The sequence below is a fragment of the Astatotilapia calliptera genome, chromosome 18, assembly GCF_964374335.1.
Source record: "Astatotilapia calliptera chromosome 18, fAstCal68.1, whole genome shotgun sequence".
Lineage (NCBI taxonomy): Eukaryota > Metazoa > Chordata > Actinopteri > Cichliformes > Cichlidae > Astatotilapia > Astatotilapia calliptera.
The window spans coordinates 29,928,580-29,948,541 of record NC_137439.1 but is presented as its reverse complement, the minus strand read 5'-3'; the positions used below and the strand labels follow the sequence as shown (position 1 = coordinate 29,948,541).

The 19,962-nt window shown below is 42.5% G+C and overlaps 1 protein-coding gene across 6 annotated transcripts in view; it reads left to right on the top strand.

Annotated features, from left to right (window-relative positions):
* The window catches only part of rnf220a (ring finger protein 220a), a 160,811-nt gene that overhangs the window by 101,498 nt on the left and 39,351 nt on the right, over positions 1 to 19,962 (top strand). For all 6 annotated transcript variants that reach the window (XM_080292550.1, XM_026150982.2, XM_026150981.2 and 3 more), the window contains exon 3: positions 17,263 to 17,392. In XM_080292550.1, the coding sequence (XP_080148676.1) occupies positions 17,263 to 17,392 (130 nt within the window). The remainder of the gene's footprint in view (positions 1 to 17,262; positions 17,393 to 19,962) is intronic.

Here is a 19,962-nt window from a genome sequence, read left to right as displayed (position 1 = left end):
AAGTCTGTGTTTGAACATAGGAGTTCGAATGTTTACCAGAAGATTAAAGGTTGAGTTTCGCTTGAGTCCACTTTGAAATTTTGCTTTCACTCGATCTGGTTAGTTTTAGGCACATACTGTTTTAGGGTTATAAAAACTGTGATCAGGGCTAAAATGCACATTTTAAAAATGGCAAACACTTGCCAAAACTGTAGGTCCACCACCCTTAAAAATGCCAGCAAATACATATTCTGATTACCACTGCTAGGCTGTTTGTACGTTAGCCTAGTGCTGTTGCTTAGGCTAACACTGCTAGCACAAACACAACCTAGCTTGGAGCCAAACTCAAACCAACAGTAGCATTTGCAATTTAAATAAAGTTTATATGTCACATTGCTGACAACAGTCAGCAACACTTTGCAGATAGCAGCCCCTCCCCCACCGCCCTCAGGCTTCATGCTTTTTCCATGCCTCGCACTGCTGAAAAAGGTGTGTATCCATGTGGTATGATCGCACAGCTCTCTGTCCAGATCCACCCTCTTGCCCCCTCTGTCCTCTAATCTTGTTTGTCAGAACTAAATGAGCTGCCCCAGCGAGGCGTGTTAGCTACTAATGAATTTATTGCTTGATAAGAAGGGGCCCCATGTAGCTATAACTTACTGCAGTCATAAAAAAGCTGAAGAAAGAAAAAAACTACATAATTAACCTTTACTAGGTGTGTGTGCTCAGTGGTAGTGCTTGATGTGGTACATATGTAACAGTGGGGGTGTGTGGGTGTGCGTGCTTTCATTTGTGCTTGTTTACATGTTTGAGTTTTTACTTGATGTGTGTGTGTGTGTGTGTGTGTGTGTGTGTGTGTGTGTGTGTGTGTGTGTGTGTGTGCGCACGGACTTCTTTTTTGCATTCACAGCAAGGAGGCAGCAGTGTTGATAACGCTGCAGCTATCAATTAATCGTTAATCGTGTTCTACCAGATTAATGCGTCATCCAATTGACTCCAGACTGACTGGAGACAATAAATACATATAGTCAATAAAACAGCAAAGCACCATGGGAGAACAGTGAGGTAGGTGTGGGTTGACACATGTGCCAGGGTGCCAACATCATAAGCTCAACCATAAACCCAATGTTAGTTATGGCTTTACACTCTCTTGTCTTATCTACATGTACTCAATTAATGGAGGGAAGGAGGAGGGATCAGTGGTAGCTTCCAGAAACGGAAAGAGAAGAGACTGATGTCCAGACTTTCTCTTCCAATTCATTCACTAACAGGAAACTGTTTGTCGTTTAGCAAGACATATAAGACCCACAATTCTTCTTTTCCTTCTTCTTCTTCTACTGAGCCATTTCCTTTATTGTCAAAGACACATACACACTCTAATGGGTAATAGATACAGGACTAATGCCTGGGCTGAGGAATAGAGATAGATAGATAGATAGGGAGGGAGGGAGGGAGGAGAAAGAGAGGGAGAAAAAAAAGAGAGAAGTGAGTTATGAAGCAGTACCCAGGGGGTTAATTTCTCACTAGCAGTTTTTTCATACGCTACACACAGTAAAGGTGATGTCTGGACACGGCAAGCCGGTAGCACGCTAGTTAAAAGTGAATAAGTTTATGGCCGGTGTAGGCCCTCATACATCAAGGAGCAGTTTGTTCAGCCAGCAGTGTGACAGGGTACAGTAGCATGGGCAGGGCTGGAGAGTGGCTACAGCTGTGATAAATGGAAGATTACAGGAAAGCTGGTGTCTCAGCCTCTGTGTGTGTTAGAGAGACAGAAAGAGATATCAAAGTGTGTTTTTTTAGCTCTCAGATTAATGGTGATTCCAGTATTTGATCTAAGTGATTTCCCCCCCCCCCCACCCTATTTGAAGAATGTCTTTTTGAAGCTGTAAATATTGCAAACACCCTTCTCGAGACATGTCGCAGCGCCTGGTGTGAAAGCATATTCGGCTGCAGTATTGACAAAAGCTTATGGGTCGTGCTGTTAAATTGCAAATTTTACTTTTTTGAGGAGGTGAAGATTTTCTGTGAGGTTGTAAAAACAGCTAATCTCATCTAATCTTATCATAATTACCAACATGTCTAGTAGCATTATGTCCTCAAGTTTATTCCAGCGTGGATCATAGATGCTTCAACATTTTTTACTTCTTTCTTAGAGGTTTTTAAATGATCTAACATATTTTAATATTAGACAAAGATAACCAGAGGAAATACAAAATGCTGTTTGACTGTATTTATTAGGGGGGGGGCTATCTAAAACTACCTGGCTGTGTTCAAAGAAGTTATTGAACCCTAAACTTTATGACTGGTTGTGCCACCCTTGGTAGCAAAACTGCAATAAAGCAATAATTGGCAACGAGTCTTTTACGTCACTGTGGAGGAATTTTGGCCCACTCTTCTTTGCATAATTGGTTTAATTTAGCCACACTGGAGGGCTTTGAGCATGAATGGCCTGTTTATAGTCATGCGAAAACATCTCAATCTGATTTAAATCCAGCCTATGACTAGGCCACTCCAAAATCTTTATTTATGTATTTTTTTGTTTGTTTTAAATCAACCTGAAGTTGAAGGTTATGCATATTGACAGGAAGATAGAATTCATTGTTCAATCAATTATGGCAGTCCATGTCTTGAAGCAGCCCAGAGCATCACACTACCACCACCATGTGTGACAGTTAGTTCTGTTTTTCTGTTTAAGTGATTTCTTGAATCAGTATAATCAGTAATGTCCCTATTGGTTAATTTTTCTGCTAGTGTCTCTGTTTCTGTCTCTGTGAACATTATTAGTTTATATATTTTACCTGTTTCTGTTATATACGATCTCAGTCCTTCTTCCACCAGTGTTCTTCATCACATCTTCTCCTCTTTATTTCAGTTATTCATTCCACTCTCAGATTCTCTCCATGACTTCTAGTCCTCCTCTTGGTCATTCCTCTTTCAAGTCCACCATGATGCACCCTGCACATGTCATCCTTTCCTCTTCCATGCTTACTCTCCTGCCTCCTTATCTCCTCCTCATCCTTACTCCATCCTTCCTTGCACCAGTCTCGGCCCTGCACCAGTCCAGATGTGGATCTGACTGTACCACAGTGCTAAAAAACAATAAGCCAGTCAGCCTGTGTAAGTGCATGTGTGTCTATCAGGATGCAAACAATAGGCTTATTCTTACTCGACCACAATAAGGACAGCCACTCTGTTCTCATTTGTTCACTGTTGCCTGTTAGTTGGTGAGACAGTAGGACAGACAGATGGAGAGGAAGACAGGGCAGATGCAGAGCCAGTCGGGACAATAACTAGACAGCTATGGAGACAGACTAACAGGTAGATAGGCAGCGAAGGAGCAAGCCCTGCTACCCAGCCTGCCTCCATTTCTCCCCCAATAACTCACTTTTCTCCCCCTTAGAGAGGGAAAACAATAAGATATAACAATTGGCAAATGGCTGAGGCAGGCGGAGCATTACAAATGAAATGTAATGTTGTTACAGTTTGGAAATAATGAATTATGAGGATAAGCGGGGATCTGTAAAATCGCTGTAGCGATTTACCGGGGTTTCATTTTTCAACTGTATTGAATTATGGGGAATTGGCCTCAGTCAACTGCAAAATACAAAATGGGGAAAAGGAGGATGATTCACCGTTACAATCTACGTGCGTGTGTGTGTGGAAAAGAGACTGTATGCAGTTGTGTGTAGGCATGCTCTCACTGTTTATTTGTCTGTTTAAGTGCACAGGTGCTTGCACATTCACATGCATGCAATGTGGAAGCATTTCTGCATGTCTATATGCTGAGTGTGTATGTGTGTGTGTCTGTCCTCCCCCTAGACCTGTTGAGGGCTTTTTCTCACTCACCCCGCCGCACATGTGATAAATGTCCCTTATCGCCTCTGTCATTGTAATAGTCCCACAACAGGCCCAGAGAGAGAGAGAAGGAGAGCGAGACTGGGGGTGGAGGGCAGGAGAAGGAGGGGGTCAGGGCAAGGGGGTGTTGAGAGAGTCACAGTGACAAAAAAAGGTGGTGAGAGTGGGAGAAAGAGAGGAGAGAGAGAGGGAGAGATGGCATGGTGGAATGGGATAGCTGGAGTTATCAGTCGGTCTTGTAGAGGAAGAATACGCATCAAGCTGCCAATCATCCGGCCTGAAAATTGCTCTGAGATTTGAGTCCCCAGACGGAGTATGTATGTGTGTGTGAGTGTGTGTAGAGAGGGAGTATCCAAAGCCCCTGTCGTCTCTGTGCTATTACTGCCCCCCCCCATCCTTCTTCCTCCCATCCAGCCATCTCACCCTCTACCCGTTTGTAAAGATCAAACTCGAAAAAACACGTCTCTTTACTCTCTGTCACTAGAACCTACACTCAGGCTGTTTGAAGCACTGTTGCCGTCAGTGGCACTGGCTATTAGGGGAGGGCATGAGACAGAGAGAGAGAGAAAGTGAGAGGGGGATGATGATGGAAAAGATGGAAAAGAATGGTGAGGAAAGGAGAAAAGAGAAGGAAGGTTAATGTGTGAGCAGAAACCATTTCAGTCGCTTTAATTTTCTATTGATTTCAGCTGCAGACTCCCTCCCCTCACCTCTTTGTGTGTGTCTGTGTGTGTCTGTGATTGGGCGTTTGGGTGTGTGACAGTCTCCAAGCTGTCTCCTTGTAGAAGCCAACAATACCAGAAAGTAAACAAAATTAGAGATCAATTGTTGTCCAGTTCAAACCCAGCAAAAATTCTGACAATTTTAAACTGTATTCCCAAGTGAAAACTATGTGTCCACAACTTTTTATGAGTTAAGGAACTCATAGTTTTAATCTTAATCTCAGACAGAAGCATGTGAGGACTCAGATCATGTGGAAATCTAAATGTCACCAAATTTAAAGATAAGTGATTTTCAGTGCTGTGAAAAAAGTGAGTGAGAGCATCTTTGAAAAGTACGCACTTTGACATCAGTTATAAAGACGTTGTGTTCAGAGTTTTTACATTTATGAAAACTCTACCGATGCTGCTTTGCTACCAGCACAGTTTCATTTGGTCTCCCAGTTGCTCAAACACATTTATGAGGAGGACAATAAATGAGGATTTAAAAGAATTAAAGTAGAGATGTAGAATGTTATTTATTCAGGGAAACACTACCAAGGATGCTGCAAGAGCAAAATGTAATGGAACATCGCCCTCTATTGGACAATGTGATATCACCCTTCAGAGAGAGGGAAAGGACAGGACATGGATGGAGGAATAATTGATAGGCAGAGTCGTATAGAGCACAGAGATAGCAGACTGATAAAGATCACAATGATGTCCAATTGCAGCTGAGTGATGAAATCACTTGTTACACACATACACACAGTAGCCTCATGTGTGACCTGTGCAATGACCCACTCCAGCAGATAGGCATCTGTGGTTTTCTCATATCACGTTACCACCCAGATATATAGTTTGTATACAGACAGACAGACTGAGGCCTTGCGGTGAATGCCATGTGGGTATTGGATATTCTTGTAGTTAGGACTAGCACAACTTGATTTTTCCATCTGGAGTGGGTTTTTCCTCAAGTGGTACAAGTCACTGTGGTCGACGATTTGTTGTAATGTTCTTTTATTTTAACCTAGTTTTATTGGGCTCTAAAATCTCATTTTAGAACAAAAGTGCTCACATAAATTAGATTTTGCGAGTGGTGTTTTAAATGATGCTCTCCTGCATTATGAAATGCCATGAAAGTCGTGATTTACATAAGCAAACTCTTGAAGTCTGGACCCAGTTTGGTGCCAGGGACCGCTCTGATTCTTGGAACTCAGGAGTGACCCACAGCAACCACATGTCATGAGGACATGGCAGGCAACCCAACCACACTGCAGCACCCTAAGGCGTAGGCGTGACCGAGAACTTAGGAAAGTTTTCATTATCTGGCTTGCAGTCATTTTTCCAAAGGAGCCTGTGGCTATTTTCTTTTTAAATCCCACCAGGACAACTGACACCTAAAGAAAACACAAAGTTCCCAACTCCTTACTTGAAAGTTTATCTGCAAATAATTACACGGGATTTGAAGCAAACTTTTTACAATCTGACCAAACTTGCGAGGAAAAAAGCAGTGACTTTTATTCCCATCAAACTCGCCATCTGAGTTGTGCCAACAGAGATTAGCGAGATGCAGGAAGTTTGCTTTGTGTCTGTTTGATTTCTACTCCAGTGAGATGGGTAATATAGCAGACAGCTAGACAGACAGCTAGATAGATGGAAGGCCAGACTGCTCCCCTTGTATGAAGGATTATCCCCTATCCTCTGTTTGTGACAAGAGCTGATAAGGGCCTAAGAGGGGAGGCAGCAAGAGGCTGAGAGGGCCGGTGACACACATATACACACACCCATACACACACATGCGTATATAATCTACAGTGAAAGAGATATCAATCCATCATTTAGAGCCGGGGATTCTGCAAGAGGAAATAGGTCCTTCTCAATCGCTGACAAGCAAACACGCACATGCGCACAAGCGCACACACCTGCATCCGCCGTACAAAGGGACTCATGAGCATTCAGAGTTGTAGATGGGGCTCTTTGAATGACTGTTCAATTTCACCGATTTATCTGATTTACATTTGGCTTTTGTTGTCACCCAGGCTATATATCAGCGTGTGCTTATAGCTGTTATTGTGTCTGAATGACTGGTGCTAATAGAAACCATAAATTCAAATGTTCTAATGTTACTTATTGCACTCTATAAATCCAAGTCGTGGATGAGCCAGAGGAGATGCACATGTGCATTTAACACAGCCGGTAATAAATGTTTTAATTTAGCCTTCATTAGCAAAAATGTCGCCAGAGTAAAATAATCACATTTATTTTTGGATCCCACTTTTTCATTTTGCATGCATTACAGTGACATATGAATTTGAGGAGTTGTTTAGATGACTGTTGTGGGAGTGTGAAATATCTTCCTGGTGAAGCAGGCTTGTTCTCGCTATTCTAGAGCGAACACAAAAGCTGAACATGGAAAGCACATAGGAAAGTACACCAGAAAAAGGAATAGGGGAAACAGGAAACTAGTCAAAGCACTGCAATGGTCAGGCTTCTCTGTCATGCTTCACATGTGTGTATGTGCATAAATGAATCTGCCACCATTTGACAGATGAGCCAATGATGGGAACATGAAATTACCCATTTCTTTCTACAAGACCACATCTCTAGAGGGATATGTTGGATATGAGTGTATGTATCTAAGAGTTAACGTGTACTTGATATGTGTCATCCACCTCAGGAGGGAACCTCTGCCCTGATAGAACATCCTAAGACATGTAGTCATTCAGGCAAGGAGAGCAGAACACAGTAAACTTATATCAAAGTATTCTATAAAGCCTGATTTCTGCATTAGAGAAACAGAGGGTCTCTAATACTGATTAGAGTTTTCAAGAGCCAGTCAAAAGGCTTCTATCAGTAAGTGGAATCTTATTGGAGGTTAGGGACTGCTGGGTTGAATGGGTTAGATGGATGAGTGCTGTCTTTAGAAACTGTAGCCAGTATCAGCTAATTCAAGGTCATGTAAGAAGTTAAGGCATCTTTTATTGCACCAAATTTAGATGTTTAAGGTCTGGCTTGTGTATTTGGTGTCTACCTGCTATGTCAAGAGCCAGTGTGGCTTATTTATACCCTAAAATATGAGTCATTTACCGTGTGCCAACCTAATTTAAAGCAGAAAAATCTTACATTTGTAGTCTTTCTGGCTGCATAGAAAAGAAAAGAACTGCAGCCAACTGATACTAATACTATGGAAAACTGAAAAAGAAAAATACAAGGTGACACAGAGAAGGTGAAAGAGATACAAAGAGTAAGGAAAGAAATAATGTAGTCTAAGTAGGACGAAGACAAAATGTTTCAGTGAGACAGCGAGAGAGGGAGGGCGTATTTGGCCCCGCATTGCTAAGCTCCAGGTTAGGTGGCAGGGCCATTTGGCGAAGGCGCTGGTGCTAGACTTGATGGATGAGACAAACTGCAGGCTCTTTTCTCTTGTAACTTTAAAATCATTAAGCCTTTTACACGGCCATGCAGATTTTTATGGCCACCTCAGACAATCTGCCGGGGTTCATGTCTTTAGATCAGCAAGATGGGAGAAAGCAGAGAAAGGAAGAGGATGGGCATAATGTTCAATCTTTATGTAATGCGGCTTATGTCGCTCAGTAATGTTAATTTAAGGTTTGCTTTTTAAAATTTACAGTTATTTCTGGTCAATTTCATATTGGTTGGATTTAATTAAATAATATATGTAAGAAAGTGTTATGTCTTTATTTTTTTCTCCTTTTTGTCTACAAACATCAATAATACCCTAGATTTTGTTGATCAGTCACAGCCTACTGTAAAAAGCAAAAAAAAAAAAAAAAAGAAAGAAAGAAATGTGGCCTTACATAAAATGGCAACTGCATAAAAAATAGAAAACTGAAATGTATGTATAATTTTGTGCCTTTTTAGATTAATTTGTCAAAATGACTTCATTAATATTTAGCTATTTAAATTTTAGCTAGCTAAATACTATTATGATTGCTAGCTTTAGCCTTTGCTAACTTTCGCTAGCGAAGGATAAATTAACAGCAAATTTTCAATGACTACTGTTTCTTTAGGACAGAAAGCACATTAAATTGTAATATCAGAGTCTACATTTGTGATGACAAACTAAACAGTAGGAACCTGAACAGCTATGTAAAGCTGGTAATAACACAGCCAGAGTGATTTATGGCTAGGTTAAGCCTGGGCTTAGCAGCTAGGCTACATTCTTCTACTTTGGACCGAAAACATGGTTTAGTAAGGAAACTTACTAGGTATATGAAGGACAGTTTAAAAAATTCAATCAAAAATAAAATGCAAGAATCTTAAATACAGCTTGCAGAATCCACGATGCTGCGTGAAAATATTCAAATCTCCTTCAAATGACATAATGTGAAATTTAGTTTTATCCTTTTCCCGTCTCTTCTGATCCTCCTATCATAAGACAGGTGAGAATGGAGTTCAGCAGGTAATCCGCACTAAGAGGACGCCATGACAGTGATCTAAGAGTCTAATCTGCTGCTCCTCTTTGCCAGACACGTTTTGCAATAACAAACACAGAGAGGAATAACCAGGAGATACACAGCGAGGATATGAGTTGCATTACTTAAATCTAGTTATCTAAGATAAACCTTTAACCAGCAAATGAGGGGAACGCACATGCTGGCATAACATATTCACATCACCTTCTGATAGGATTCTATTTCCTTTTTTCCTCTAAGGGTGGATATCGGTACAAAAGGCCAGAAATGTTAATGATAAACCAGCAGCAACAACAGTGTGGGAGGTACTATGATCCGCTCTAAATATTATCAATAACAACTCTGTGCGTGTGTCTTTATCCATCCATCCTTCTATCCATCCATCGCTCTCATTCTGCCTCCACAGGCTGCCTCCTCCGCTGTTAGGATTCAATTAACACGGTGCAGGCAGCCACGGCACCCTCATTAAAGCTAATTAGTTAAAACATCAGCCAATCTAGCGTTAATTGGCTTTGGTAATTAATTCAGCCGCTAGACCATATGAAAGCAGCAGGGAGAGCGATAATGAGAGGCAACAAGAGAGGCGAATCAAAGCAAGGGGAAGGGGGAAAAAAAGGAGAGTAAATGAGAGACATAAAGAAAGAATAAATAATAGGGAAGTAATATGCAGGAGACTATTTTTTGTGTTGATATGTGCTGCTGAAGACCAGCTCTAAGTGTGGATTAATAGGGCTATTGAACACAAAGTCAAGCAAGTATGTCAGCTATATGGAGAACAGTCAGCAGAAAATATCAGCATCGATTAAAACGCACTGAAAGTTCCTGTTAATGGGCAACAGTAGCTATCAGACGATAAATAAAATATATAATGTCAAAGTGTGAGCTGAATTTGTGTTTGCAGTAATACTATTCACTATATTATTTAGTATAGCACACACACACACACACACACACACACACACACACACACACACACACACACACACGAGCGTGCAGGCGGGCAAGAAAACAGGCTGTGTTTGTGTGATTAGGGCTGACTCAGAGTATCTATTTCAAACTTGCTGATGTCCCTGTTTGCCCACTGACACGGCATGTTCCTGTCATGATTAGGCCCTTTGGGATGGAAATGAGTGCCGACAGGCCTCACGCCCACACCTCTCTCCATTCGGTATCCCTCCACCTCCACACAGCTGAGGAAGGAGAAATGGAATAGAGTCAGTCAGCACAGACAGGGCATAGGTCAGTAAAAGCAGAAGTGTCTTCCCTCTGTGTGACTTAATTATAAACACACGTCATACACTCCTAACTGCAGGCATAGCTTTCATATCCCATGTTCTAAAAGGATGCTAAATAAGAACAGTGAATATTCCACTTAGTCTGCTTTTGCTACCTTCGGCTTCCTGCAAACCACTGGCACAATACATGTGGCTGTGTGTTATTGGGATTGGTCCGTGGCTGCTGCTTGTGCCTGTGGCTCTGTGGGTCAGCGCTTGGTTAATGCTCCATTAATTTACTTCTTTCTCGCTCGCCACTCTTGGACAGGGGCATGCACGCGCACTGACAAGGTGATTGATTGAATAAACAGCTGTCAGTAGTTGGAGATAACCTTACAAGCATCACTCCACTGTCTTCAAGACGAACACATATGCCTGTTGCCAGGTCCCAGGAGTAAAAGCAGCATTATACATGCTGACACACACACACACAGACACACACACACACTGGGATCATTAGATCACAATTTATCACGTATGTTCAAACTAGGCAGCCGGTGATTTATGATGTGCTGATCTCTTGGGCTTTCCCTTTCTCTTTTCTAAATCCACCAAGTTTGATTTTAATTCCTTTTGAATTCTAAGAGTGTGTTTAAAAGTAAGGGGCCGTGAAAATATTCTTCTGACCCAAAACCTTTCCCCAGTGACACAAAAAGTATTGTGCATATAGTAGCAGTAGTGCAGTTCCTATCGATGTAAGACGAATGCATCTTCTATTCATTCTGCCTCTTATTTACCCACAGAAAAATTCCAATTGTCTTGAACAGACAGCATACATCCATACTCCTGCACACACACACACACACACACACACACACACACACACACACACACACACACACACACACACACACACACACACACACCTTTCCACTTGCTACCCCTCAGTCGGCCATCTCTTCATCCCTCCTCTCCTCTGTACGGCACCGACATTTCATTTGCTTTTCTAAAAGTGACAACCCCAGGGAGCGAGGGAGGGATAGTGAAAGACCCCGGTGATGAGTTTTGAGCAGGGCGTGGAGGAGTGCTATTTAAAAGTGCCATGCATCACTGTCAGGGAGTGAGACGGCACACAAACACACACACACATACGCACATATGCTCAGACAGACACAGGGAACGCACACGCTTGCAGAGAGCAACGCAAAGCAGCCCGGGTGGCAAACTGAAGTTGACCCCCGTTCCATTTCATCAAATGTCCCCTGAATGAGCCACACAGCCTCATCTATTTTGCACGCGCGCCCATACGGAGGCAGTGATCAGCCTAGTGTCTAGCCTGGTTAAATCACAGCTCACTTAAGAGAAAAACCATATCACTTCACCGGGAGACCCATGCACACACACACCTTGCTAGTCCCATTTGTGTTAATGCGGCCCCCTGGTTTTGGGCTTTAGGGCTCATATTCGCCATTATGGAGATGATGGCTTTACGGAGCCCCTCTCACCTCACCTTGCATCGGTCTCGGGGAAAGACAGGGGAGAGTCGAAATGAAGGCTGACACCTCGGTGGGATTTATTTGATTGCGGATGCGAAGCAGTGTCATTCTGGAGAAAGGGAGAATGCAACGGGAGGAGGAGGTGGAGGAGGAGGCCTGGACCCGGAGGCTAAGTGAAAGGAAGAAGAGGAGAAGATGGTGGGGTGAAGGGAAAGAACGACAGAAATAAAGGAAAGGAAAAGAAAGAGATTGGAAGGGAAGGGAGGAGGAGTCAGGGGGAAGCAGAAGTGGCCCTCTTTCCCTTTCGTGAATCAAATCAAATTCCCCTTATCGCACATTATTTGAAGAGGTTATCGGGCGCGGTAATGCGGTTACACGCCGGGCCGCGGCTGAGAGATTTCCTTGTTTACCGATGTTGGCGGGTGTTATAGCTAACCGGCCGGGCGAGCGGGAGAGGGGAGGGGAGAAGAAGGGAGGTGGAAGAGGAGGAAGGGAAGACGAGAGACAAGAGGGTTGTAGGCATAAACACTTGATGCATGTCAGAAAACTCATTTAGGGGAACAACAAGGAGGGGGAATGGAAGTGTGTGCGCGCACATGTGTGTGTGTATACACATAAGGTGAAGACAGTTGTTCAAGGACAGAAAAACAGCCTCTACATGTAGACACTTTGTAATTCCATTTGGGGAATGTGCAAGTGTGCCTGTTGCGGTGTGTTTGTGCGAACGTAGCATACAAACATACTCTGTATATGCCAAGCCATAAATCCGGCCTTCCTGTTTTCTGACTCTTACTGTTGCGCTTAAATCCAGTTTACATGCTCGGTGCTCATTAGCTGATTGTGTGCACCCTTTACAAGTCAATACAATTCCTTGCAGAAGATATAAAAAATAGAAAAGAGTGATCAAGTTCATGGAAAGTCAAACATTTTGGTTTCTTTCTAAACTCCTTCATAAAGAGGACACGTTTAACCCAAAAATCTGTAAGTTTTTAGAAAAGTGCATTTCTTACTGCCATGTGCCATCAAGGCAAGCTATAAGAAGCGCATAGAAAAAGGGAAGGGTTCAGTGTACACCAATCTCCTGCTTCCTTAGAGGCCGCCATGTTGGGCGAGATAAAGGCAGACAGATGACACGCAATCCAGGTCATTAAATGGGATTTGGAGCCACAGTTTTGTGAGTACATGCTTTGCCTCTTAGCCCATTGAGCCATGAGGACACCCCAAATGGTGTTTTATCTCTGGTCCCATTGAGAGAGAGTATTGAGCTGACAATCCCTGTCCTCTCTGGAGGTGGCCTTTTACCTCAGCTCATTGTAGTCTGAGACTGGGAGCCTGTGCTATCTAGCATCTATTGATTCCCACTTCATCTGGACCAAAGCAAGGAAGAGGGAGACGGGGTAGCACCAAGAGACTGAAGAGAGAGGAGAAAAAGTTTTTATTTTACAAAGAAGAAGAAGAAGAACGCCAGTTGAAGTAACGTTTTCATCATTTCGTGATGACTAATGATTTACCAATTTTCAGCAGCTTTTGGCTGCGCAGCCTCTGAAGTCTGAGATTTTTGAAAATAAGGATCACTCATATTTATTAGTGCACAATAAATATGAAAAGGGATATGAGGAAGAAAAGGAAGAAAGGAAGAAAAAGCAGTGTTGCAAATGGGGAAAATGAGCATGTAGAGTTAGGAAAGCAGAAAGTAAGGCTATTAGGATGAAAGTGAAACAAAAGGAAAGGAAGGGATGACAAAGAAAAGAAGATCCCTCCTCTTTGCTCTCCACTCTTCCACATGATCTGGCTCTCTCCTCCTCAACATCTGCTGTCTGTAATTGCCTGTCTAGTTGTGTTTGTATGTGCGGCTCCTCTCATTATTTGAAAAGCCTAATCAAGGACGTATTTTGGGGTGATCATTGATTAAATTTAACATCGTTTCTGTTTTTTGAAAAACTAAAAAGTAAAACAGCCTTATGGTTATCTTTGCAATTTTCAGTCATTCCACTGACAGATTCACAAAGCTGAACTAGGAATTAGCTACTCAATTTGTCGTGTTAGACCAGCGTAAGTGTCGTGTCAGCAGTACAGCAGTCAGTAAATAAATCAGACTGGCGATCAGAAAAGTAAGAGGATATGCTTCCTGCCAGCTCGGTGACTTATTGTTTCGTGAAGCCACTGAGATCTGTTAACTGGCTCAAGTGACAGAGATGAAAGAAGGGAAAGTGGTGACAGGAGGAAATAAGGAAGAAGAGGAAAAGAGAGAGATAGTGATCTGGAAAGGAGAAAGAGTAAGTAAAGACAGATGGAGGGACTGGGAGAAGGAGAAAGAAGGAAAAGGAAGTCAGAGAAAGAGAGATAAGACGATCCATCTTGGCACATTTTGTAGGGTGGGAGGGTTCAGGCCTATATTCCATCATGGCTGTCAAGGAGACGCACACCTTCTCTTGGCTCTCCTGCTCCATCCATCCATCCATCCCCTCGTTTGGGCAGCCGACCAGTGCTTCACTGAGGAGTCTCAACACTAAAAAGTCCTGTCAGTCCTATTTCCTTGTTATTGTCCAGCCGTCTTCTCGCTCCAACCCCCCCTCCATCTTCTGCAGCTCCGGTACCTTCCCCGTGCTACCCAAGATTAAACGCTCCCTCGTCGCGCCGCAGGGGGAGTGTGTGTGTTTTGAGTGTGTGAAGTCTAAAGCGGGACATGTGGATACACACATGTGTTTGCGTGTCGCCCCAACATTAATCATCTTTAAGGGGCTGACAAGCAGGGTGTGCGACATCGCATCACATCAGCACCACCCCACCCCCCCATCCTTCCCAACCCGGCTTCTCCTCCTCTTCCTCCTTCGAGGGATTTTTCTGTCCGTTCGGCTCTCCCCATCGCTCACTTCCCTCGGGGAACACTTGACAGGGAGAGGGGAAAAATAAGAGGAAGGGAAAAGAGAAAGTACATGGGAAGTAAAAATGACAGGAAAGGAGGAAACACCACAACAGCAAACAAGTTTAAAAAAAGAAAAGAAAGAGATGAAGAGTGAAAGTTTTGACAAGACTTTTAGGGCAAATAAACATTGCATGGCATTACATTTGGATTAATTGGGGGCCCGTTTTTGACTGAAAGATGTTTCATTTGCTAATTTTGCAAGTTTTATGTGATAATTTTCATATGGAGACACACTTGTTGCTGATATATTTAATATTTTTTAGCTTTAAAAAAAATCTGACTTTTAAAAAAATGCAAAGTTTCCCTTCAGTGTTTGATTGAATGCTTTGTGTTGCAGGATTTATGAAATTATCTATTTATTTTCACATATTGGGGCTGATTTTATATTTTGGTCTACGTTTAGTGCTGCTTTTATGTTTTTGGTGACAGCAGTTCCCATCTCTGTTGGATCTAAAAGCTGTTAGCTGTATTTATTCCATCACATCAGAGAAAGTCAAATTTGCATGTCTTAGGAATATGTTTGGTGTTAATGTGCTGGTTTATATTTTCTGTAAAAAAAAAGAAGCTTGAATTCAAACCACTTCACACAACCCAATCATTCCTCCACTTTAGTATGTTTTCCTCTTATTCATTGTTGCTTTTCTGTTGTCGTAAATGTGCAGCTACATGTCTTTATCATCTGTCTGCCAGTACAAAAATAACCTCATTCACAGAGAATCTTTCAAACTTCAAAAGAAAATCACCTCTTATTGAAATGCACAAAGTAAACTTTCACCATGCAAAACAAGCGTTTGCACTTTTTTTTTGGACTCAACAATAATCAAGCATATGTTTGTGTGCGTGTCCGCGACCTCCAGGAGTGCGTTTGTCTGCAGAATAGAAAGCGGCCCCATCGGCTGCAGAGGGGGATTGGATCTGTTCTTTGTTTGCTGTGGCGGATGGCGGACGGCTTCAGCATGACTCAAATTATCTTGTCAAAGCAATAAAGGGGAGAGAAGAGGTGTGCAGGGGCTGAGAGGGGGGCTAAAAAGGAGATGAAGAAACAAGGAGAGAAAGGGAAAAATCAGAAAGGAGAGGGGTAGTAAGGGAGAGAGAAAGGAAGAAATGAAAATAAAGAAGATGAAAAAGAAAGGAAGAAAGAAAAAGCAAAGAAAGGATTGTAGGGAGAATCAGAATGCAAAAAAGAGAAGGAAACATGTAAAAAAGAGATAGAAAAAGAGAGAAAGAAGGTAATCGATTACCTATTTTTCAAAGTCACTTAACGTGTCCAGTGCTGTGGGCTGTGTTAAGCAGCAGTGCAGGAGAATGGGAGGCTAGTATGCATGCACACGCTCTGAGAAAAGAAGGGCAGCGGCAGAGGTGGGTTGTGGAGGGGGGGGCGTTTGTGCGTGCTTTCCGTTACTAGTTGTATCATGAGTCCTTTTGCAGGAAACTGTGAGCAAGGATAAATGCCCCCAAGGGCTGCATGTGTATGTATAGGAGTGTGTGTATGTAATGTTTGTGCATTAAAAAGAAAAGAAAAAGAAAACGGTTCACTAAAGACAAGGCAGACAGGGAGTCCCCCCGTACCTGGTCCCCTTGTTGCCGTGGTGACAAGCGGTCTAAACGGGATGTCCTGGCTGAGGCGGGGCCTATTGTTTGCGGGCTAAAAAAAGAACTATTTGATTGGCTATCCAGGAAATCAGGAAGTGTCCTCCAACTCTAAGCACTGATATGATTTCAATAGATGGTATTTTTAGCCAGGTTAGACAGACAAAGCACAAACACAAAAATGCATACGTTCCAACACGTACGCAGTGCTCGACACAATAACACACACACAGAGAAACAGGTGTGGCCCCACCCTAAGCCCTGCTGATCAAGGACAATGAAGTGAGGTAGTGTTGGCAGACTCTATACAGCATTATCTCATCCATGGCAGGCACTTCTTTAACTCCCCTTCTAACACCACCTCCCGCTTTGACCCCAGAGCAACATTACACAATGGATACTGTAGAGCACTCTAGTCCGCTTTTGTAAGCGTGTAATCCAGAAATGTATACTGTGATGCTTGCTGAAGATGCTGGCTCCTTAAACCCATTTTCTTGCTTTTACCCTAAAACTTCTGCTTCAGTGCCACATGACAAAGTCTGTCAATACTATGCAAAGTGATTTATGTAGGGAATTTATGCAAGGTCACCACATGCTCTAGCATCTTGTCAATCACAATGTGGCCGTGTCCTAAAGCATACCCTGCATGTTTTTACTGTATGGAAACATATTTTTATGAAGTGACCATTGTGACGTAAATAAGGCTTGACGTGAGTGACTGAAACAATGATCTCTTTAGGAAAATGCCAACTGAAGTTGTAGATGGAGTGAGTAGTAGGGTTTGCGATAGGACCCATTTTTGCACTCATAGAAGTTGCCCCCTGCTGGCCATTGTAAAACTACATTTTTAAGGTACTTCCACACTAGCTTCATTTGTACTCGATGGGATTCTGCAGTAATAAAACAACAGTAAAAAAAAAAAATATTTGAGGTGCATTCTGATACCATATAATTAAACACACTCAACATGTAAGGTTTGTGCATGAAAAAAGAAATGGTTGGGTGCTTATATCTCTTATGCTGATATTCTTGTCACTGTGTGTTTCTCTTCATTGGTGTCTCCAGGTAAAAAGAAGATGTCCCTGTATGACAGCCAGGCTCCAGTCTGTCCCATCTGCCAGGTGTTGCTCAGGCCTGGAGAGCTACAGGAACACATGGAGACAGAGATAGAGAGGCTAGCCACCATCTGCCTCAGGTAGGACTGAGCTCTCTCCTTAACAGAGTCAAATATTTATTATAAGCGTTACTTTAATGATCTGTAGGTATGTATATATATATATGTCTTTATATACTCTGTTTGGGTCAGTCTCAATGAAACTGTGCACGAACACGTTACACAAACTATTAACATCTATATGTTTAAAGCTAAGTTTAGCCCGGTGTCTTACAATAACGGACACGGTTGAATGAAGGTATAATGAATCCTGTAATCTTGAATTGGAAACATTGTCCTGGGTATGAAATAACAAATTGGGATGTCTCATAATTTCATTAAATTAAATAACATGAATCATATTACCAGGATGTATTGGTTGGTACAGAGTAATTTTGAAGGATTATTACCGCCTGTATTTCAACTAAGATTTTATGTCCAGCTCGCTGACCTATTTTTTTATTCTGAGCAAAGATTTTGGTATCATAAATCTGCATAAAAGGCAGGAGCACGCTGTCAATGCAAAGCTAAGTGTTTCCTACAGGGATTAGGATTCAAACCCGTGACCTCAAGTTCACTTCTGCCCCCTTTTTTTCCCCACACGGCAGTTGCACGAGCTGTTTTACGATGGACAAATCAACTCCGAGCCCTTATAACGATGGAACACAACCATTAGGACCCATATTTCACCTTGACCACGCGTCGGGTTTTGTGTGTGCACCTACGTCTGTGGTTGTGACCCGGTGTCCACCTAAGCGGCCCAGTTTTATGATAGTACCCATTAACCTGAAGGAAAAGGGCAACAGATAGCGTCACCCCAAGTGGAAATCACACTTCATTTACCCACCGTGTACACTGTGCGCACCCCTCCTCTTGTCTCTCCCTGTCCAAACACTATACCACTTGTTTCTTCTCTTCCATTTATTTGCAATCATTTATTTATTTGATTTTTTTCAATCTCTTCCTAAATCTTGTTTTTCCCCTTTGCTTAATAGGCCTTTACTGTTCTTTTTTCTCACATCTCATCTATATTTCATTAGTTATTTCTTCATGATCTTTTGATTTTAAGTCAGTTCCAGTCATTTAAGACCAAAGCAATGGCCTAACTTCCTGAATAAGTCAATTTATATATTTTTTATATAGCTATGAGCTTTCTATTGTAACCCAACAATACTACAGAGAAAACCCCAACAATCAAACAACCCCCGTTGAGTAAGCTGACAGCTGGAAGTAAAAACTGCCTTTTAACGGGAAGAAACCTCCAACAGAACCAGGCTCAGGGAGGGGCAGATGTATGGAAAATAGGACAGTGCAGGAGAAACCGATAGACAGAGATGGATTGCCTGCCAAAACCCCCCCGAATCAAACAAATAATTGAAAACAAAGAAAATGTAAATGTATAATTATGAAGAACATATATGTATGGAAAAGAATGGAGGAAATGATCGAACTGAGCGTCAGCCAAGCATTATTGGACAAATCTTGTTTTATTTTCTGAGCTATCAGCCACATCTCAAGGCTTTAATCCGTGGATAGAATTGGTTCAGTTGTCATCCAGAAAGCCAGGAGATGTGGCTGGGAGCTCTGGGGAAACGTGGGAGCCATGCATCATCTAATAATATGGCAAGGTGTCTGTGTGTTTTAATAATTAATAAAGGTTAGTAGTTTGTCCTTCCTTCTGGCAGTGTGGGATGCTAGCCCTGGGAAGCCTAGTTCCGATGTCCACTCTCTGTCTCTCTCTCACACACATACACAGTTATTTAAGGAAATAGCATCATCCCGGCCTGAGAAGGGATGGTGGCTAATGTCACAGCTGGCTGATTTGCCTACTTGCCATTAGATCCATACGTACACCACAGAAAAAGGGAACAAGAAGAAGCAAGAACGGAGATGTTGAAGATATTTTGTAAAAAGGACTTCCTCTGTATCTCTGAGTGATCTAAAGAAATGTGAACAGGAGATAAAACCGAAAGGGTTGTGTGCATTATATCACAAAACTAACCCGCCAATTCTAAATGGTACACCCACCCACCGTGTCTCCTTCTCTCTGGCTCTCTGCATGGGAGCTGCCATTATTGGAAGTGACAGTGGGAATTTGGTCCAATTTGTGGTAAATGTGCCTTTAATGACGAGCAGCGCTTGCTGAATGAAAGAACTGTGGGTATGGAAACGAAGGTGTCTGTGTGTGTGTGTCTGTGTGAGTGTTTAAGAAGCGTGTGTTTCTACTTGTTTTGCCCTTCTGTCCTAGTTGCTCTTGCTTCATGTAAATGTACAAGTGTTTGATTGCAACTGTCAGTCCGTGTCCTCTCTTCTGACTGCGAGCTCTGTCACTTGTTCATAGGACATGGCTTTTCATGTTTAGTCATCGAAATCACACACGCACACACACACACACACACACACAGTTTGGCAAATGGAAATCTATCATGCCCTGTACATGTCAGGTGGCTTGGGGCAGGCAAAGTAATCTACATACCCCATCGCCCCCCTCCTCACCTCTGCTCCTCTTCTTCTCCCTCCTCCTCTATAATCAATTTGCCTCCACTCAAGCCCCCACCTCTCCACCAGATGACACAAAAAGGCAAAAAGCAATCAGTACCTTGAGTTTAGTG